General features: G+C 37.9%; 1 protein-coding gene and 1 long non-coding RNA gene across 2 annotated transcripts in view; one reads left to right on the forward strand and one right to left on the reverse strand.

Annotated features, from left to right (window-relative positions):
• LOC112628891 (cytosolic carboxypeptidase 4-like) overlaps window positions 1-22,886 on the reverse strand; it is a 464,052-nt gene that overhangs the window by 21,861 nt on the left and 419,305 nt on the right. The window contains exon 3 of the mRNA XM_025392213.1: window positions 17,690-17,791. Coding sequence (XP_025247998.1) covers window positions 17,690-17,791 — 102 coding nt within the window. The remainder of the gene's footprint in view (window positions 1-17,689; window positions 17,792-22,886) is intronic.
• The window catches only part of LOC112628892, a 47,068-nt gene continuing 41,532 nt past the window's right edge, over window positions 17,351-22,886 (forward strand). The window contains exon 1 of the long non-coding RNA XR_003120496.1: window positions 17,351-17,441. This is a non-coding gene — a long non-coding RNA (uncharacterized LOC112628892). The remainder of the gene's footprint in view (window positions 17,442-22,886) is intronic.

Genomic DNA, 22,886 nt, shown 5'->3' on the forward strand with positions numbered 1-22,886 from the left:
TGGCTTTTGTTGCCATTGCTTTTGGTGTTTTAGACATGAAGTCCTTGCCCATGCCTATGTCCTGAATGGTATTACCTAGGTTTTCTTCTAGGGTTTTTATGGTTTTAGGTCTAACATTTAAGTCTTTAATCCACCTTGAATTAATTTTTGTATAAATTGTAAGGAAGGGATCCAGTTTCAGCTTTTCACATATGGCTAGCCAGTTTTCCCAGCACCATTTATTAAATAGGGAATCCTTTCCTCATTTCTTGTTTTTGTCAGGGTTGCCAAAGATCAGATGGTTGTAGATGTGCGGTATTATTTCTGAGGGCTCTGTTCTGTTCCATTGGTCTATATCTCTGTTTTGGTACCAGTACCATGCTGTTTTGGTTACTGTAACCTTGTAGTATAGTTTGAAATCAGGTAGCATGATGCCTTCAGCTTTGTTCTTTTGGCTTAGGATTGACTTGGCAATGTGGGCTCTTTTTTGGTTCCATATAAACTTTAAAGTAGTTTTTTCCAATTCTGTGAAGAAAGCTTGATGGGGATGGCATTGAATCTATAAATTACCTTGGGCAGTATGGCCATTTTCACGATATTGATTCTTCCTATCCATGAGCATGGAATGTTCTTCCATTTGTTTGTGTCCTCCTTTATTTCATTGAGCAGTGGTTTGCAGTTCTCTTTGAAGAAGTCCTTCATATCCCTTGTAAGTTGGATTCCTAGGTATTTTATTCTCTTTGTAGCAATTGTGAATGGGAGTTCACTCATGATTTGGCTCTGTGTTTGTTATTGGTGTATAAGAATGCTTGTAATTTTTACACATTGATTTTCTACCCTGAGACTTTGCTGAAGTTGCTTATCAGCTTAAGGAAATTTTGGGTTGAGATGATCGGGTTTTCTAAATATACAATCATGTCATCTGCAAACAGAGACAGTTTGACTTCCTCTTTTCCTAATTGAATACCCTTTATTTCTTTCTCCTGCCTGATTGCCCTGGCCAGAACTTCCAACACTATGTTGAATAGGTGTGGTGAGGGAGGGCATCCCTGTCTTCTGCCAGTTTTCAAAGGGAATGCTTCCAGTTTTTGCCCCTTCAGTATGATATTGGCTATGGGTTTGTCATAAATAGCTCTTATGATTTTGAGATATGTTCCATCAATACCGAATTTATTGAGAGTTTTTAGCATGAAGGGCTGTTGAATTTTGTCAAAGGCCTTTTCTGCATCTATTGAGATAATCATGTGGTTTTTGTGTTTGGTTCTGTTTATATGCTGGATTATGTTAATTGATTTGTGTACGTTGAACCAGCCTTGCATCCCAGGGATGAAGCCCACTTGATCATGGTGGATAAGCTTTTTGATGTGCTGCTGGATTTGGTTTGCCACTATTTTATTGAGGATTTTTGCATCGATGTTCATCAGGGATATGGTCTAAAATTCTCTTTTTTTATTGTGTCTCTGCCAGGCTTTGGTATCAGGATGATGCTGGTCTCATAAAATGACTTAGGGAGGATTCCCTCTTTATCTATTGATTGGAATAGTTTCAGAAGGAACGGTACCAGCTCCTCCTTGTACCTCTGGTAGAATTCTTCTGTGAATCCATCTGGTCCTGGACTTTTTTTGGTTGGTAGGCTATTAATTATTGCCTCAATTTCAGAACCTATTATTGGTCTATTCAGGGATTCAACTTCTTCCTGGTTTAGTCTTGAGAGGGTGCATGTGTCCAGGAATTTATCCATTTCTTCTAGATTTCTACTTTATTTGCATAGAGGTGTTTATAGTATTCTCTGATGGTAGTTTGTATTTCTGTGGGGTCGGTGGTGATATCCCCTTTATCATTTTTTATTGCATCTATTTGATTCTTCTCTCTTTTCTTCTTTACTAGTCTTGCTAGAGGTCCATCAATTTTGTTGATCTTTTCAAAAAACCAGCTTCTGGATTCATTGATTTTTTTGAAGGGTTTTTTGTGTCTCTATCTCCTTCAGTTCTGCTCTTATCTTAGTTATTTCTTGCCCTCTGCCAGCTTTTGAATGTATTTGTTCTTGCTTCTCTAGTTCTTTTAATTGTGATGTTAGGGTATCAATTTTAGATCTTTCCTGCTTTCTCTCGTGGGCATTTAGTGCTATAAATTTCCCTCTACACACTGTGTGAAATGTGTCCCAGAGATTCTGGTATGTTGTGTCTTTGTTCTCATTGGTTTCAAAGAACATCTTTATTTTTGCCTTAATTTCTTTATGTACTCAGTAGTCATTCAGGAGCAGATTGTTCAGTTTCCATGTAGTTGAGCGGTTTTGAGTAAGTTTCTTAATCCTGAGTTCTAGTTTGATTGCACTGTGGTCTGAGAGAGAGTTTGTTATAATTTCTGTCCTTTTACATTTACTGAGGGGTGCTTTACTTCCAACTATGTGGTCAATTTTGAAATAAGTGCAGTGTGGTGCTGAGAAGAATGTATATTCTGTTGATTTGGAGTGGAGAGTTCTGTAGATGTCTATTAGGTCCATTTGGTGCAGAGCTGAGTTCAATTCCTGGATATCCTTGTTAACTTTCTGTTTCGTTGATCTGTCTAATGTTGACAGTGGGGTATTAAAGTCTCCCATTATTATTGTGTGAGAGTCTACGTCTCTTTGTAGGTCTCTAAGGACTTGCTTTATTATCTGGGTGCTCCTGTATTGGGTGCTTATATATTTAAGATAGTTCGCTCTTCTTGTTGAATTGATCCCTTTACTATTATATAATGGCCTTCTTTGTCTCTTTTGATCTTTGTTGGTTTGAAGTCTGTTTTATCAGAGACTAGGATTGCAACCCCTGCCTTTTTTTGTTTCCATTTGCTTGGTAGATCTTCTTCCATCCCTTTATTTTGAGCTTATGTGTGTCTCTGCATGGAGGTGGGTCTCCTGAATACAGCACACTGATGGGTCTTGATTCTTTATCCAATTTTCCAGTCTGTGTCTTTGAATTGGAGCATTTAGCCCATTTATATTTAAGGTTAATATTGTTATGTGTGAATTTGATCCTGTCGTTATGATGTTAGCTGGTTATTTTGCTCATTAGTTGATGCAGTTTCTTCCTAGATCGATGGTCTTTACAATTTGGCATGTTTTTGCAGTGGCTGCTACTGGTTGTTCCTTTCCATATTTAGTGCTTCCTTTAGGAGCTCTTGTAGAGCAGGCCTGGTGGTGACAAAATCTCTAAGCATTTGCTTGTCTGTAAAGAATTTTATTTCTCCTTCACTTAGGAAGCTTAGTTTGGCTGGATATGAAATTCCGGGTTGAAAATTCTTTTCTTTAAGAATGTTGAATATTGGCCCCTACCCTCTTCTGGCTTGTAGAGTTTCTGCCGAGAGATCCGCTGTTAGTCTGATGGGCTTCCCTTTGTGGGTAACCCAACCTTTTTATCAGCTGCCCTTAACATTTTTTCCTTCATTTCAACTTTGGTGAATCTGACAATTATGTGTCTTGGAGTTGCTCCTCTAGAGGAGTATCTTTGTGGTGTTCTCTGTATTTCCTGAATTTGAATGTTGGCCTGCCTCCCTAGGTTGGGGAAGTTATCCTGGATAATATCCTGCAGAGTGTTTTCCAACTTGGTTCCATTCTCCCCGTCACTTTCAGGTATACCAGTCAGACGTAGATTTGGTCTTTTCACATAGTCCCATATTTCTTGGAGGCTTTGTTCATTTCTTTTTACTCTTTTTTCTGTAAGCTTCTCTTCTTGTTTCATTTCATTTATTTGATCTTCAATCACTGATACCCTTTCAGTTGATCGAATTGGCTACTGAAGTTTGTGCGTTCATCACGTAGTTCTCGTGCCATAGTTTTCAGCTTCATCCAGTCATTTAAGGACTTATCTGCACTGGTTATTCTAGTTAGCCATTCATCTAATCTTTTTTCAAGGGTCTTAGCTTCTTTGCGATGGGTTCAAACTTCCTCCTTTAGCTTGGAGATGTTTGGTCATCTGAAGCTTTCTTCTCTCAACTCGTCAAAGTCATTCTCTGTCCAGCTTTGTTCCATTGCTGGTGAGGAGCTGCATTCCTTTGGAGGGGGAGAGGCGCTCTGATTTTTAGAATTTTCAGCTTTTCTGCTCTGTTTTTTCCCTATCTGTGTGGTTTTATCTACCTTTGCTCTTTAATGATGGTGACGTACAGATGAGGTTTTGGTGTGGATGTCCTTTCTGTTTGTTAGTTTTCCTCCTAACAGTCAGGACCCTCAGCAGCAGGTCTGTTGGAGTTTGCTGGAGGTCTACTTCAGGCCCTGTTTGCCTGGGTTTCAGCAGTGGAGCCTGCAGAACAGCGAATATTGCTGAACAGCAAATGTTACTGCCTGATCATTCCTCTGGAAGTTTCGTCTCAGAGGGGCACCCGGCCATGTGAGGTGTCAGTCTGCCCCTACTGGGGGCGTGCCTCTCAGTTAGGCTACTCGGGGCTCAGGGACCCACTTGAGGAGGCAGTCTGTCTGTTCTCAGATCTCAAACTCCATGCTGGGAGAACCACTACTCTCTTCAAAGCTGTCTGCAGACATTTAAGTCTGCAGAGGTTTCTGCTGCCTTTTATTCAGCTATGCCTGCCCCCAGAAGTGGAGTCTACAGAGGCAGGCAGACCTCCTTGAGCTGCAGTGGGCTCCACCCAGTTCGAGCTTCCCGGATGCTTTATTAACCTACTCAAGCCTCAGCAATGGCGGGTGCCCCTGCTCCAGCCTTGCTGCCATGTTGCAGTTCGATCTCAGACTGCTGTGCTAGCAATGAGCGAGGCTCTGTGGGCATGGGACCCTCTGAGCCAGGCGTGGGATATAATTTCTTGGTGTGCCATTTGCTAAGACCATTGGAAAAGCACAGTATTAGGGTGGGAGTGACCCGATTTTCCAGGTGCCATCTGTCACAGCTTCCCTTGGCTAGGAAAGGGAATTCCCTGACCCCTTGTGCTTCCTGTGTGAGGTGATGCCTCTCCCTGCTTCGGTTCATGCTCGGTGGGCTGCACCCACTGTCCTACACCCACTGTCCAACAAGCCCCAGTGAGATGAACCCAGTACCTCAGTTGGAAATGCAGAAATCACTCATCTTCTGCATTGCTCACACTGGAAGCTGTAGACTGGAGCTGTTCCTATTCTGCCATCTTGGAACCATCCTGGTGCCCAGTTATTTTCTTAATTCCTTTCTCCTTTATATTCTCCCTCCCAACTTGTTATCTAGTTATCTCTCAACTGAAACACCTCATCCTCTCTGTGTTCTTATCCATGTCCATTATGAATAAGATTCATGCTAGCAACACATTTGTATCAAGGAAAAGTATGTTGCTTTGTAAATAAATTAGAAATACCAATATTAAACTGGTGATGTCAATTTTAAAGGTCATACGAAAGTCCAGAGTACCCACAAATTTTCTATTAAAATTGATTTTCTTGAGGAAAGAGTTGAGCTAAAAGCAATGTATTTTTCCATCTTAGTGGGGTCTATTTTGCTGCTATATCTAATATGGATCATTTTAAGAGTCCAGTATTTTTTTAGTTTCATTGCAAACATGTAGTATTTCAGCTGCATTATGGTTATATAAATATATGTGTGTATACATATATATGTGTGTGTGTATATATGTGTATATATGTGTGTGTGTGTATATATGTGTGTATGTGTGTGTGTATATATATGTGTGTGTGTATGTGTATGTGTATATATATATAGCTAGCGTAAGTACCTGGTCTTGATGTAAAACATTTCTTTCCTGGGAAAAATGTACTATGTATTTTAAATGATTACCAAACAAGTTTTCTTCAGTGGTTTGTTTAAAAAGGCATAATTCCTGTGATTCTTTTTTGAACCCTTTCTATAACTTCACTTGATTTTTACCCAATACAAGAGAATTTAAACTAATTTTCTACCTTCTTTGGAGTATTATTCAGATAGAGCATGACTTAATTTTTTCCTGCTTTGTTTTACTTTCTGCTGCATTTTGGGGATAGCAAAACCCATCCTACTTAAAGCTCAACCCCCTGTCTCACTCCTCACCCATGAAACAGGACCCATGTCAGATCCTTTCCTTTTCTCTCATTCCATTCTTCTCAGGTTGTAGTCCAGTTTTAAAATCTTGGCTCCATATCACCATGGGCAGGTTGAGCTAACTAACTTGTCAGAAGAGTTTTTTTCTGTATCTGTGCAATTTAGAGTCATGACTATATCGCAACCAAAGCCTTAGTTTGCAGAATGATTGTTATGACCAAATGAGATTCTGCATATCAGCTGCCCATTCCCTTGATGAGTACTGGGCATGCACTCCACAAATGTGGCCTTTATTGCCATATAACAAATTAACAAACTTAGTGGAGAAAATAAGGTGTGATTATTATTTTCAATTTCTCTAAGTCAGAGTCTAGGCATGACTTATCCGGGGACTCTATATCAGAATCTAAGAACCTACAATTGAGGTGTCAACCAGGGCTGCAGCCTCATGTAAGGCTCAGCTGGGAAAGTATCCACTCCCAATTGATGTGTCTGCTGGCAAAATTCAGTTCTTCAAGGACTGGTTGGATTGAAGGCCTCAGTTTCTAGATGGCTGCTGGCTAGCAGCTGCCCTCAATTTAATGCCCCTTGGGTCTCTCCAGATGGCAACTTGCCTTACTAAAACCATCAAACGAGAGAGTCAATTGAGAGAATCTACTTGAAATACAAATGTTACCGTCTTCGGTTACAATCACTGAAGTGGTATACTATCACCTTTGCTATATTTTATTACATAACAGCAAGTCACTAGACTAGATCATACTCAAGGCGAGGGAATTACACAAAGCAAATATATCAGGAAGGTGGAAATTTTTATGAGGTCATCACAGAAGCTGCCTACCACAATCCCCAATCCTATGTGTTCCTAAGACATCATAGAAGTTCAATCTACTATATATACATAGCTCAATGTGTTACATATCTAGTTCACTTACACAGACCATACAAAGTATAAGAAAGGAAATATATAAAATACAAAAATAGGCAAAATGTGTGTGTGTGTGTATGTGGCTTCTACATGTTTGGTCAATATATTGGGTTTTTAGCATATAAGGAGTTATGAAATATGTCTTCCTCTCATGAAAGAATGCACAGTTCAGGTGTTTATATTAGGTTTTCCATTAAGTCTCTTAAAAAAGGAGCAGAAATATTAAGAATGTGGGCTTTACAAACACGCTTAATGGTTCTTTCTGTGTAATTTAATAATCAGATATTGGGAACCCAGGAGGAAAAAACAAAAAGAAACCTAGCAAGCCAATGAATCATAAAATCATAGACTCTAGGCCTAGAGGACACAGTCTATCAAGTGATCCATCAATATCTATTGTGCTTTTTTTGTGTTTTCAAAGCCTATCCTAGTTGCCAAAGTCCAAAGTCTAAAGGGGGAAAAAGCCACAATTGAAAAGGAGCTTGATAAAGTGAAGCTGAGAATTAATTTAGTCTTCAATTATTTTGACATGTAAACAAATGTTGAAGCAGTCTCCTTAGGGCCAGGGAAATTTGAAAGGATACTTCAGGGAGAGAGATGGAAAAAATGAAAACACAAAAGTGAAAGGATGCAGGGAAGAGAGGGCACTGCAGGAGGCCGCCAGGACCTGGTGGCTGTAATTAGGGAAGTTGACCATGCATTTGGTTATCTCTGAGACACAATGTATGGAAATAAGAGACCAGAATGCACAGTTAGACTCTAGAGTGCCATGGGACCAGGAAATATGATTAGACCACATACAAATCATTTACGTTCAGAAGAAGGTTAGTGGATGAGGGACTAGATTTATTCAAAGATGCATAATTGAACAAATACAGATCAAAACAACAGGAAAGGAAAAAAATGCTATTTAAGTCTCTTTTTTTTCTTTCTTATTTTTTGTTTTTAACTGTAGCATTATAGAGATGGTTAAGATTCTAGAAAAATAAGTTTTATAATGGATATTTTCTGTGATGGTCTCTTAAGCAAATTTTAAAGCAAATATACATTGGAGTATTAAAAGGGAGCAAAACAAAATCTACGAGTTTTGTCATTGTTTTTAATGGTGGTGAACTCAAAGTTTTCTCATTTTGGTTTAAATAAAAATTTTTAAAGTGTAAGCAATAGCGTTGCTATTGAATTGTAAATGATTCTTATCAGTCAAAACCATGCTTTAGGCTTTCTGGTAAAAGATGGCAAACAGATCTAATGTGTTTATATTTTGTTCATTCCAAAGCCTATTGAAATGGCAGAGAATATATAATAACAAAATAAATCAAAGCCAGCAATTCTACTCCTAGGTATATGCTAGGTACATGCTTTGAGACAAGGTCTTGCTCTGTTGCCCAGGCTGGAGTACAGTGGCACCTTCCTGGCTCACTACAGCTTTGACCTCCCAGGTTCAGGTGATCCTCCCACCTCATGAGAACAAATAAAGCATGGTTACATGCAAGAACATGGGTGAATCTCCAAACACAGATTAAAGAAGCAATGCACAAAGTGTACTTTGAGCTATGCAAAGATACATGAGCATCCCCAAAATGCTCAGGATACTGTAGAATCTGCTTACATAAAGTGCAAAACAGGCAAATTTAATACGGTGCTAGAGGTCAGGATAGTTGACTTCCTTGGGAGGGGGGCTTTAGTATATGGAAAGGTGCAGGGGGTGGGTTTCTGGAATTCCGGGCAAGAATCTGCTGCTTGATCTGGGAGATAGTTATACAAGCATACTCTTTAAAAATTAATCAAGTTATAGCCTCACAATATGTTCACCTTTCTGTATGTATAGACTTCAATAAAAAGTTGGATATATGAACAAATGAGTAAATGAATAAAAACTCCATAGCAGGGCTAGGAGGCTGGGAGGGGTGTCATCAGCCCACATGATCATTATGGAGTTTGTGAAAAATGCAAAGCCAATGGGAACAGGGTAAATAGTGATAAAATACAATGAAGAAGCTAAGAAAATTGCAAACTCATCCAGGTGAAGAAGAGTATCTCTAAAAAGTGATTTTTTCCATTAGTGTTTTGAATAATTTCAGAATGATAGGCAGTGGTGTCATAAAATTAGAACCCAGAGGCTGGGAAAAATGTACTCCTGTTGCAAAGACTGATCAATACAGATTCTTATTTACAAATATGAAAAGAGGACTAAAAATTCCCAAACATTTGAGGCAATCCACCCTTGTGAGAAAAAGCATCAAACCAAACACAGAAAATTCAAATCCAGGAGGAAAAATTGTTAAAATTAAAAACTGAAATCTTAATGTAACAGAGAATAATTAATATATCAGAGACATTGGTGGCAAAATACTGCTTCTCAGGTCAGGTGAATTTTCTACCACTGTATTTTCAAACATTTTCTTTTTTCTCCTCTGTGCCTTCCTTCTGGAAATAACCTTCAGAGCTTTTTGAACTTTTGACACATTTGTATGTCTCCTAAAAGGCTTTCACCTCAGAAGTTTCACTGGTGTAAAATTGTATCTATTTGATTGAGAGCTGTGGGCTCTGTAACTTGGACAGGTTGGTTAACTTCTTTTTTTTTTTTTTTTTTTTTTTGAGACGGAGTCTCGCTCTGTCGCCCAGGCTGGAGTGCTGTGGCCGGATCTCAGCTCACTGCAAGCTCCGCCTCCCGGGTTCCCGCCATTCTCCTGCCTCAGGCTCCCGAGTAGCTGGGACTACAGGCGCCCGCCACCGCACCCGGCTAGTTTTTTGTATTTTTAGTAGAGACGGGGTTTCACCGTGTTAGCCAGGATGGTCTCGATCTCCTGACCTCGTGATCCGCCCGTCTCGGCCTCCCAAAGTGCTGGGATTACAGGCTTGAGCCACCGCGCCCGGCCAGGTTGGTTAACTTCTACGTGCCTTAGTACCCTTATGTTTGTTTGTTTGTTCATTTATTTTTGAGACAGGGCCTCACTCTGTCACTCACCCTGGAGTACAGTAGTGCCAACCTGGCCTCACTACAGCCTTGATCTCCCACACTCAGGTGATCCTCAGACCTCAGTCTCCTAATAGTTGGGATTACAGGCATGCACCACCATGCTTGTCTAATTTTTAAATTTTTTGTAGAGATGGAGTCTCTCTATGTTGCCCAGGCTGGTCTCAAACTCCTGGGCTCAAGCGATCTTCCCACCTTGACCTTCCAAAATTCTGGGATTACAGGTGTGAGCCACTGTGCCCAGTCTAGTACCCTTATTTCAAAAGCACAATTTACTATCTACCACTTAGGATTAGAGTATGGATTAAAGGAAATAATGTAACACGGTCTCTATCATCGTGCCTGGCCAAAGAAACATAAAGCCAGCTCAGTACCAACATAGCTCTATGCTTGGTAAACACCAAGTTTTAAAAAATAGTTCATTATAGCCTCATATTTTACTGTATGGTTCAAAGGTTTTACTTCACCCCACAGTATCTGTTTCTTTTGACCATTATAAGGTTGAGAAATAAAATGAAATTAAAGCTTACGTATACTTTATGTTCTAAAGTCAGCTTGTAAGATGACTAATTGAAATGTTTAAATTTACCCTTGGAAAGCCTTTTAATGCCTTATAAAATATAGAAGGGTATGTGTGATTTTTAAATACAACTTTGAAAGCAACATTTCTTTAAGCATTTTTTTCCCTCTGATCCTCATTGAATTCTTCAAGCCCTTTTATGATAAAGAAGCAAACTGATCTACTTGCCTAGAAATAAATGTATCACTTTTTCACTGTCTGGGAAATTTGTAAAATCATTAACCTATTTTCCATGACCACTAACCATTTCAGAATTGCCTCTTTCCATGGCTTGAGGGACAGTGGTATGGTGGAGAGTCTTTTAGTTATTTCCTCTTTTTTCTCTCTCTCTTTTCTAACTATTCATAAATGAATAGCTACCCAGTTGGCATCTAACACTATGGACAGTCCATGGCCTGCTGTGCCCATCTGACCCCATTCTGGGACATAGAGAGAGCACAGGCCAGGATATATATACAGATATTCCCTTGTTGTTTAGGCTTTTCAAAGTTGTTCAAGTGAAATTCAGTGCTCTAATTTCTGAGGGCCATCTCAATTCTAAGGCTGGGCTATCCATAAGCATTCCAATCTACTGCTTTGAATTTGAAAGACACATTTCCCACCAAAACTCACTTCCTGGTTACTTTCTTTCCTGGGAGAAGGTTCCTCATTCGGTGGTCTCCATGGGACTGAAGTTGAGTTCTTCTTCAGAACCTGTGTCATAGAATGAATGTAATGTCTAATGAAGCGTCGTGACGCCCAATGAAAATGTCACATCGGGGTTTGGCAGGATGGGAAAGAGTCGCCAGTAGAACTCAGATTTGGATCAATATCTCTAATTCCTCTTATCCCTACCCCTCAAGAGGAGTCCTGGTTTCCGCTAAGAGCTCTTAGTAAAGAAGGGTCTAAAGAGCTATCGTTGCAAAGCAGGCCAGTGCTAATAAAATGACAAAAAGCATACTAAGAAGGGGATCTGACATTTGAAGTGGAGATTCATTGAAATCTGGCTTCAGGCAAAGGAAACTGTTGGATTTAGATAGATTTGCTTCTTTCCCTGCCCTTGGAGTGAGCTTTTATTGAAGAACAACATACATAAAGAAAAGTTCACATAGCACAAATCGTAAGTGTAAAACTCACTGAACTTCAACCAACGGAGCATACTCATATAACCAACCGCATGAGAAAGAGAACACCAACCCTGCCCCTCAGAAACCTCCCTCAGACTCCCTGCCAGTGACTACCTCACCCATAACTGCTTTCATGTCTGTGACAGCAGAAATAACAGGTATATTTGCTTTCAAAACTTTGTTCAGCTGCCTATTCATACTACAGTCTAGGAAAACTGGGTTAACGTGTTGGTTTCCATATCAGCCGCGTGGGAGATATTAATTCTTATGTTATTGCCTATCACAGTGTCTGGTGTGTAGCTGGTATTCAATAGAAGTTTCGAATATAGGGCTAAAAGGAAAACAAGAATTGATGTAGAAAATACCTTGGGAATAAACTGGGGTTCCAAGGAGAAAAGTAAGGATCTAGCTGCTTAGGACAGTATGTATTAAGTGAACTGTCTCTGATCAGTCACAAACTTAATTTGTAGCAGTTTATTATACTTTCCTTTTATATTACTGTTAGAGGACAATATTGATACTCAAACTATTTATGTCAAATATTATATCACCTTTGCTTTTTATTTTAGGACAATAAAGGAGAAATGACAAATATTGGTCATAAACGGGAAGTGTTGATTCCAGTTAGATTGAGGACCTCTGCTTTGTTCAAATTTCTCTTCCACACACCCACCACACTTGAGACATTTTGGGGATGCTCATATCTCTTTGCATAGCTCAAGTCATTCCTGCCATTTAAAACAGTCACCCACAAGGAAACTATGACTTGATAATGATAGCTTTGAAAAACCAAGCTAGGAACTGAGGTTATCTTTTAGTATGCACCAGATAGCCATTGTGTCATATTTAGCAGTTTAGGCATTTTTGATATTGAGTAGGCTTAGCATTAGGCATGGAGATGAAAATAATTACAAAAAAAAAAAAAAATCCAGACTTCCTTGCAATCCTGGTTGGCAAGAAACACTCAGACTCAGGGAAACAGCAGCCCTGAACCCATGGCCATCTGTCCATTTATGGCAGTGCACCCTGATGAGGGAGGTGACACTTAAGCTAAGTGCAGTGCCAATACCTAGCCAATAAGACTGCAATTAGGAAGGGATTCTGGTTCCAGCGAATAGCTGGTCACTGAGAAATAATTTTAGTAATGTATCTAGTACTGTGTTCAGTGCAATAGATCAAACTATGTGGCTTAGTAGAGATGGAGAGTGCAATTCTAAAGATTTCAAGTTAAATGGGAATGTATTTTTGCATTAAGTAAACATTTGCTAAGTATCTTATACAGTTCGGATGTTTCCCTCCAAACCTCATGTTGAAATGTAATCCCCAATGTTGGAGCTGAGGCTTGGTGGGAGGCGTTTTTGTCATGGGGCAGATTCCTCATGAATGGCTTGGTGTCCTCCTGGCAGTAATGAGTGAGCTCTCACTCTGAGAGCACATGAGATCTGGTGGTTTAAAAGAGTGTGCCACGTGCTCCATCCCCTTGTTCACTCTTGCCATGTGACACGCCTTCTCCTACTACCCCTTCTGCCATGAGTAGAAGTTCCTTGAGGCTTCACCAGAAGCCAAGCAGAGGCCAGCACCGTGCTTCTTGTACAGCCTGTAGAACTAGGAGCCAATTAAACCTCTTTTCCTTATAAACTGTCCAGCCTCAGGTATTCCTTTACAGCAGCACAAAAACAGACCAACAGTATCTACTATGTACCTGGTATAGGGAAGATACAGAGAAAGACAAAGTTGACAGCCTTAGTCTATCCCCAGCTAATACAACCTTTTCAGGAAAAGCTTGATTCCAAGTCCTTGGAAGAAGTAAAGCTGAGATTGAGATTTTGGGCATCCTTGGTGATTACTGAGGGAATTTCTATTGACCAAAATGTGTGAGGAAACCATACACAGTGCTGTGGCCTAAAGGCAGAGAGAACTGACACAAGTGCTCATAGGCAGGCATCCCTGTCCCTCTCTACCTGTGTATAACAGACAGTATTCACATCCAGGCTCAAATCCTAATTCCTCCTCAGAGCCCTCCCTGGTCCCTCAGTCAAGTCATTCTCCTTTCTCTGAAATTATCTTACTGTCTAGATCATCCTTATGGATTTTGTCCTGCATTGCTTTGGTTTGTAACAACATGTAGGTATCTTATCACGCTATCTTTAATGTGAACTCCTGCAGAGCAAGCGGCATTTGTTATAACACTGTTTAGTCCCTCACAACACAGCACCTGCCATTGTTCTCTACCCAAGACAGGTGTTTTGTAAGTATTTGTATGTTGATTAATCTAAAGCACCAATGCTTGGATTTATCTGTTTTACATTCTGACCTAGTCCTTTCTGAATATTTAGACTTGATTTTTCAGCCTACCAACCAGTTATCTCTGGGTACCAAAGATCATAATTATACACGAAGATCCGGGTATCTGGCTCTCCAATATATGCTCTCTATGACTTTGAAAAATTCTTAATTTTGTATATAGCATATATTGCATCATATATTAGAATACATAAAATCACATAAAATATATGATATTGCATGCAATTATATACATTAGAAATAGTAATAACATAATATAAATATATGCACATGCACACACATGTGTGCACACATATAGTATATTATATATGACATATGAATATTTTTATGCATACATATATGTAAATATGTATGTATGAAGTTTTGTAAATGTACAAACACACAATATTTTCTTTTGTACTTTCTGCTTTCACTCGATCTCTCATACTTTGGTTTCCTAAGCATTTTGCAAACCAAAACAAAAATAACTAAACATAAAACTGAAATGAATAAAAAGTACGTAAGGGGCCTGAAGAACTTCACTTTTGGGGAAATGATGGAAATGGGCAAATGTATGTAAGCAGTTCAGATGCTGAGTGAATTTTAGAGACATATGGTTGACAGTTTTATGCGAGGAAAAATGAGTTGGTGTTCTGTGCCATCACACTAAGAATGCGCAGAGCTTCATTTCAACAAACAAACAAATGAACAAAAAATAAGAAGAAAAAGACTTTTGTATCATTTAGCCAGAGAAAATTCAGATCCAATATTAAGGACTGATCATGGGAGAAGATAGCAAGAATGCTAGACACTCTACTTCTTTCTCTTTTTTGTCTATTATAAAAAACTACATTGCAGCTCTCAGGATCAGACAGCCTAGGGACTCTTTTAAAATGTAATGCTAACAGTAACAAAAGAATAAATTACGTAATCCTACCCCTCCTTCACTATTACCAATAACAGAATCCTCTTGTATCCACAGCCAGGGTGGAGATTTCTATCCTAAGAAACACACCCTAGAATCACAGCCAGGTAAAGCATTCATGCCATTCTAAAGTGAGGCCCCAGACAGCCTGTAAACCTCCCGCTTCTGAGTTTCCGTATGCCAAGGACTCTCCCTCCCTGTCCTTGCTCCTCGTGACCTTGAACCACCTTCAGAGGTAGACCTTGTTTGATGTTCCTGGCCTCCAATCTAACTCTCTGAGACTCTTCAAACATGTGCAGGTATTTTACCTCTCTGTACCTCAGTTTCTCCATATAAAATGGTGGTAATAATAGTATCTACCTGTTGAAGCTGTAAAATGGGTACATATTTATAAAACTCTTAGAAGAGTGCCTGGCAGATAGTAAGTGCTATAAAAGTATTTGTTGTCAGTATGGATATTCTCCATTTGTCCAGAATCCAAACCTTTTTTTTTTTTTTTTTTTTTTTTTTTTTTGAGATGGAATCTCACTCCATTGCCCAGGCTGGAGTGCAGTGGCATGATCTTGGCTCACTGCAACCTCTGCCCCCTGGGTTCAAGCAGTTCTCCTATCTTAGCCTCCCTTCCAGGTAGCTGGGACTACAGGCACCTGTAACCACACCCAGCTAATTTTTGTATTTTTAGTAGAGACAGGGTTTCACCTTGTTGGTCAGGCTGGTCTCGAACTCCTGACCTCAGGTGATCCACCTGCCTCGGCCTCCCAAAGTGCTGGGATTACAGGAGTGAGCCACGGTGCCTGGCCCCAAACTTTTCTTACTTGACCAAGCCCGTATCCTCTCTCATCTGGAGTTACACAAGAGCCCTCTAACCATTAGTTTGCTTGTAATTTTGCTCTCTTATACTCTATCTTCCACAAATAAGCCAGAGGATCCTATTAAAAAATAAGTCATGCTCTCCGAGTTTTATCTGCTTCAGAATAAAACTCCAAAGTTCTAGCCATGGCCCCCAAGACCCTGGAATGAAGCATCTGATTATTTAGAACCTGTCTGGTCAGACATGCTGCTGTGTTTTTGACTTTGTAGAACCCCACTTACACTGTTACTTGCCATCCCTTCACCATTCTGACCAACTTATTTTTGCAACAGGGCCTTTGCACTTGCCAATTCCATTGCCTAGAGAGTGCTTCCTGCATGTGTCCATATAGCTCATTTTCTCACTTCCTTCTGATGCCTGCCTAAATGTCATTTTGATCAGATAGAACATTCTTAAACATATTCTTTAAAATAGTAGCTACCAATCTCTATCTTGTTCTATTTTTATTCAAAACATTGTCATATGTCATATTATTTATTTACTTAGTTTTAAAAAATATAATAAAAACTTTATCACTATTCTTACTTTAATCATTGCTACATACTTCTCAGATGCTAGCAGAACACCCAGCACGAAGTGGGCAATTAATAAACAAATTTAATGTTGGCCTAATTTTAGAAAACATTTTAATCATTTCCCATCTTAGCAGATTAAAAGGGGGAATCCTTATTATCTCTTAAAGAGAAGGGGAAAAAAGCAGTTGAAAAAATTTAGCAATTATTTAATAATAATAATAATAAAACACTTACACACAGACTAGAAGGAAATGCTACTAACCTAATAAAGATGATCTACCAAAAATCCATCAGACTTTACAGTAAAAGCTTAGAAGCAATGATTTAAAAATCATAAATGAGGGCTGGGTGTGGTGGCTCATGCCTGTAATCCCAGCACTTTGGGAGGCTAAGTTAAGAGGATAACTTGAGGTCCAAAGCTGGAGACCAGCCCAGGCAACATAGTGAAACCCTATCTCTATAAGAAATAAAAACTAGACTTGGTGGCAAACACGTGTAGTCCCAGCTACTTGAGAGGCTGAAGCAGGAGGATCATTTGAAGCAGGAGGATCAAAGCTGCAGTTAGCTGTGTTCACACCATTGCACTCCAGCGTGGGCAATAGAGCAAGACTCTGATCTTAAAAATAAAAGGGAGGGGGGAAGGAAATCAGAGACGAATAAGTATATTGGCAATCACCATTTTCACTCAATATTTTATTCAAAGTCCTAGCCATTAAAGTAAGAAAAATAAAATGAATAAATACTTGTAATAAATGGGACAAAAAAATACCCTGTCAATTCTGGGATGATATTAATATTCGTGTAAAAGAAGCATGGGAATCCATAATCAAACTACTAAAATTAATCATCAAAATGTATCACTTGATTTCTAAACATAAGACCAAAATTTGAAATAAAGTGAGTTCTTATACACTAGCAATACACGGTTACAAAGTATAATTTGAACATACTATTTGCATTGCCAAAATATTAAGAACTGAATAACTTTGAGATAAATCTGACAACAGAAATACAAAGAGAAAGTGATAAATCCTTATGTAATAGCATTAAGAAAGGTAAAAGTAAATTGTTTTTTAATAGGTCTCCACACAATTATAAAAATATACTTCTCAAATCTATAAAATGTAATATCATTGCCGTGTACCTCAAAATGATATGAATAGGTATTTTAAAGAATAGAAACAGGAATCAACAACAGGCAAGACATTTACCAATTAAACTTTGGTGTATATTTACCAACAGAACCACAAAGGGATCCACCAAACTGAGATCAACATCGACTGGCAGATGGTAAGTACTGAATTGTATGCATACAGAACAACCAGTAAGCGTATTCATTTGTGTGAATGTAATTTGCTACAACTAGTTTGGAAAAGAAGTTGGCATTGTCTTACAAAGCTGAAGGGTAGGTTGTTTTTTTGTTGTTGGCCTGCAGGTTTACTTTCTCTTTGTCTAGTCCCAGGGTAGTCACATGCAGGGTATTTTATCCAGCAATCCCCACCCCCAGGAATATACAATCAGGAAACTAACATACTCACTGGCAGACATGCAGAAGAAGGTTCATCTTGAAAAAGTTTGTAATGGCAAAAAAGTGGTAAGCAAACCAAATATGCTTTGACAGGAAATTGGATGATTTTAATCTGTAATGTTCACATAAATGAATGGCACAGATTGGTGAAAATAAACCATAGTGTCACATATTATTACAGATGGATTTTAAAAACATTATTGAGTGGGAAAAACAAATTTTAATAGGATATATATATAGTAGGATACAGCAACATAAGGCCAGAAACATATAAATATTTGTAATATATTTCTTATTAAAATATATATAATGTATGGTAACATATATGGTGGTCCAAGAATCTGAAAAAATTAAGAGTGATTATCATTGTCAGGAATGTGTGGTACCGTAGTTATGAGTAAAGGAGAGGAAACACGATTATATCATTGGATGCAGAGAAAACATTTGATAAATTTCAACACCTATTAATGATAGAAACTATTAACAAAATAGTAAAAGAAATGGAAAGGAAACTTTCTCAACCTGATAAAACTATTTACAAACAACCAAATTTCACCACTTTTGTTTAATAATGTAAAAGGAGGACTTGACCAGTGCAGTAAGTCAAGCAAATAAATGAAAGGCATACGATTTGGAAATAAACTATCTTATTTGTAGTTGATAAATCATGAATATAGAAAATTCTAAAACATCTACCTAAAAGGTTTTTAGAAGTTTTTAGAACTACTAGATACACTTATGTATGCAAAACAATATACAAAAATCAATTGTCTTTTTATATACTAGCAATAACAATTGTAAATTTAATGCAGTAACACCATTCACAACGAGGTCAACAAAACAGAAAACACTTAAATATAAATTTAACAAAATAGGTACAAGATTTGGACACTGCAAATTACCAAGCATTAATAAAATAAATTAAACACAAATAAATGAAGAGATGTACAATGTTCATCTATTGAACATTAATATTATTAAGGTATCTGTTCTCTCAAACTGATCTATAGATTCGACACAAGCCCAGTCTCAAGCGCAGCAGACATACTACTCCTCTACATCTTCCTCCCCTTTTTCCTCCTCCTCGTTCTTCTTTTTGCTATTGTTATTATTACTATCATTTTTGTAGAAATGGATAAGCTGATTCTAAGATGTATATGACATGAAAAGGCTATATAACGACTACAACAAGTTTGAAAAAGAAATAAGTTGAAAGACTATCTGATTTCAAAATGTATTATAAAGTAGTCAAGAAAGTACCGTAGTGTGTGTGTATATGTGTGTGTAGATATATATGTATATAGTTATAACAAGCTGGGAGTCCAGAAATAGATACCCACATATCAATTGTTTTTATAAATTTTACCTAGACAACAGAATAAATAAACTTTTTTTTATTTGATTCTTTACAGATGGTACTCTAACAATTGATATCCTGGCCGGGTGCGGTGGCTCACGCCTGTGATCCTAGCACTTTGGGAGGCCGAAGTGGGTGGATCACCTGAGGTCAGGGTTTCGAGACGAGCCTGGCCAACATGGTGAAACCCCTTCTCTACTAAAAATACAAAAATTAGCTGGGTATGGTGGTGGTTGCCTATAATCCTAGATACTTGGGAGTCTGAGACAGGAGAATGGCTTGAAACCGGGGGACAGAGGTTGCAGTGAGCCAGGATCCTGCCAGTTCACTCCTGCCTGGGCAAAAGAGGGAAACTCTGTCTCAAAAAAAAAAAAAAAAAAAATTGATATCCATATTAAAAAAAGATAAACTTTGACAATTCACATTGCATACAAAAGTGAACTCAAAATGGAACATGGGACTAAATACAAAAGCTAAAACTATAAAACTCTTAGAAATAAATATGGAAATATTTATAGTTTAGATACAACAGCAACAATATAAACCATAAAAGAAAATGTTAATAAGTTGGACTTCATTACATTAAAATCATTTTTCCTTTGAATACCACCACTGGGACAATAAGAAGGTAAGCCACAGAGTGGAAGAAAATATTGGCACAACACACATCTGATTAAAAAAAAAAAAAAACTGGAACAAAAAATTTTTACAAATCCTAAATGAGAACACAAACAATGCAAAATGGGTAAAATCTTGAATTGACACATCACCAAAGAAGTTTTAAGGATGGCAAATAAGCATATGAAAAGCTGCTTAGCAGCATTAGTCATCAGGGGAAAGCAAATTAAAATCATAATACGATGTCACTGCATACACATTACCATGCTAAAATTAAAAAAGCTGATGATGCCAAATGCTGATGAGATATAAAGCAACTGAAATTCTCATACATTGCTGGTAGGGGCATAAAATGATACAACTATGAGGAAATCATTAGGCAGTTCCTGATTAAGTTAAACATAACCTACCGTATGAACCAGACATTTCATTACCAGATATTTACCCAAGAGGAATGAAAATAGATGCCTGCACAAAGCATTGTACATGAATGTCCATAGAGGTTTTATTCACAGTAAGCAAAAACCAGATGTAATCCAAATTCCCATCACTAAGAGAATGGAAAAACACAATGTAGTGTATCTACACAATGTAATACTATTTTGCAATAAAATTAGGATACTACTAAAACATGCAACCGCATAGATGGATCTCCATGAATGAATCATTATGCTGAGTAAAAGAAGTCAAAAATAAAAACTTTATGTTTCAATTTATAAATTGAAAAACCTAGAAAATGCAAACTGACCTATTTTGACAGAAGGCAGATCATCAGTTGTCTGTGACCAGCCAGGAGTGAAGGCAGGGATGGAAGTATTTTGTATATATTGTGGTGGCAGTTTAACTAGTGTTTGTATCTGTCAAAACTCATTGCATTGTGAACTGTAAATGGATTTTTTTTTTTTAATGACACCATTAAAATAAAAAAGCAAGCCACTAACTGGGAAAAGTATTGCCCCTTTATGTATATGAGAGAGGTCTTGTCTCCCAACTATATGAAGGACATTTTTAACTCAATCATAAAAAGAAAACAGACTGGGTGCGGTGGCTCACGCCTGTAATCCCAGCACATTGGGAGGCTGAGGTGAGTGGACCACGAGGTCAGGTGTTCAAGACCAGCCTGGCCAAGATGGTGAAACCCCGTCTCTACTAAAAATACAAAAATTAGCCGGGTGCAGTGGCAGGCACCTGCAATCCCAGCTACTCGGGAGGCTGAGGCAGGAGAATCGCTCGAACTCTGGTGGCGGAGGTTGTAGTCAGCTGAGATCGTGCCACTGCACTCCAGCCTGGGTGACAGAGTGAGACTCCGTCTCAAAAAAAAAAAAAAAAAAAAAATAGAAAAAAAAAAAGGGAAAAGAAAAAGAAATCAATCTACTTTGAAAAAATTGACAAAATATGTCAATAGACACATTTCCAAGAAGATATATGAATGACCAATAAGTATATAAAAAGATATCGAACATCATTAGTCCTCAATAAATATCTATTTAAATAATAGTAGCTAAAATTAAAACTTTGAACTAAGCCTACCTAATGAATGTGGATTATCTGAAACATCCCTACGTTTCTGGTGGGAATGTACATGAGTACTAACACATTGGGAATGTTTTAAAGTTAAACATAGGACTTACCATATAACCCAACAATTTCTCCCCGGGTACTTACCCAAGAGAAATAAAATGATATGCCCATATAAAGCATATGCCTATATTTATGTATAAATATTTTAGGACCCAAATTAATAAGAAACAATTCAATTGTCCAGCAACAGAAGAGTGGGTATGCAAACTGTTGCATACAGTGGAATACTATTCAGAACCCAAAAAGAACTACCTATGTACACAACAACATGGATAAATCTCAAAGCACTATATTGCACAAAACAAGCCAGAGACACCAAGTACGTTTGGATAATGTATGATTATATTTATATAACATTCCAGAACACTCAAGACTAACCTATATTGACAGCTGATACTGGTTGTTTGAGGCTGGGGATTAGGAAAGAGACTACTTGCAAAAGAACGCATGGGAACTTTTTGGAGGTAACAAGCTGTGTTCTCTGTCTTGATTATGGGCATATATACTTGTCAAAAGATATCAAACCATATACTTAAAATGTATGCACTTATTGCACATAATTACATCTGAGTAAAGCTGAGTTTTTAAAAATTCAAAAGAGGGGTTATCATAGTCAGGAAAGACAAAAGAACATCCAGAGACCTTCAGAGGTGTTGTGATATTTCATCACCAGGTAATAATGTAAGTGTTTGGCATAAGGATTTTTGTTTTATTGTATTTCAAGCCTTATATACTCATCATATATGTTCTTTGTGCAAATGAAATATTTCATAATAAGAAACAGATTAGCCATGGTCTGGGAGATGACAGTAGCCATGCATATAAGTGACAAAGATTAATATACCAATTATAATAGAAAATCCTGCAAATCAATAAGAAAAAATAAACACTGCAGTAAATATTAAGCAAGATATGTTAGTAAGCAATTTGAAGAAGAGGAAATATGAAGATCAATATACATACAAAAAGATCAACTTAATAGTAATCATGGAAATACTAATTAAAACCATAATAAGCCACCAATTATCACAACCAAAACAAAACAAAAACAAAACAAAAAAAGGTGTGATAATAGTAAATTATCATGAAAAATGGAAATTTGAATGTGTAGAACCACTCTGAAAAGCAAATTCCAGTCAACTAAAAAATGGGCATATTCTGATCTAGACAAACTCTCTCACAGGTTCTCAAGAATATACAGCTGATCCTTGAACAGCATGAAGATCAGGGGTGCCACTTCCCATTTGGTTAAAAATGCTTATATAACTTTTGACTCCTCAGAAACTTAACTACTCATAGCCTACTGTTGACCAGAAGCCTTACCGATAGCAAAAACAGTTAACACTTATTTCATATTATATACTGTATTCTTACAATAAAGTAAGCTAGACAAAGGAAAATGTTATTAAGAAAATCATCACCCCATCAAAAAGTGGGCAAAGGATATGAACAGACATTTCTCAGAAGAAGACCTTCATACAGCCAACAGACACATGAAAAAATGCTCATCATCACTGGCCATCAGAGAAATGCAAATCAAAACCACAATGAGATACCATCTCACACCAGTTAGAATGGCGATCATTCAAAAGTCAGGAAACAACAGGTGCTGGAGAGGATGTGGAGAAATAGGAACACTTTTACACTGTTG

This window comes from Theropithecus gelada, chromosome 7b (genome assembly GCF_003255815.1).
Source record: "Theropithecus gelada isolate Dixy chromosome 7b, Tgel_1.0, whole genome shotgun sequence".
NCBI lineage: Eukaryota > Metazoa > Chordata > Mammalia > Primates > Cercopithecidae > Theropithecus > Theropithecus gelada.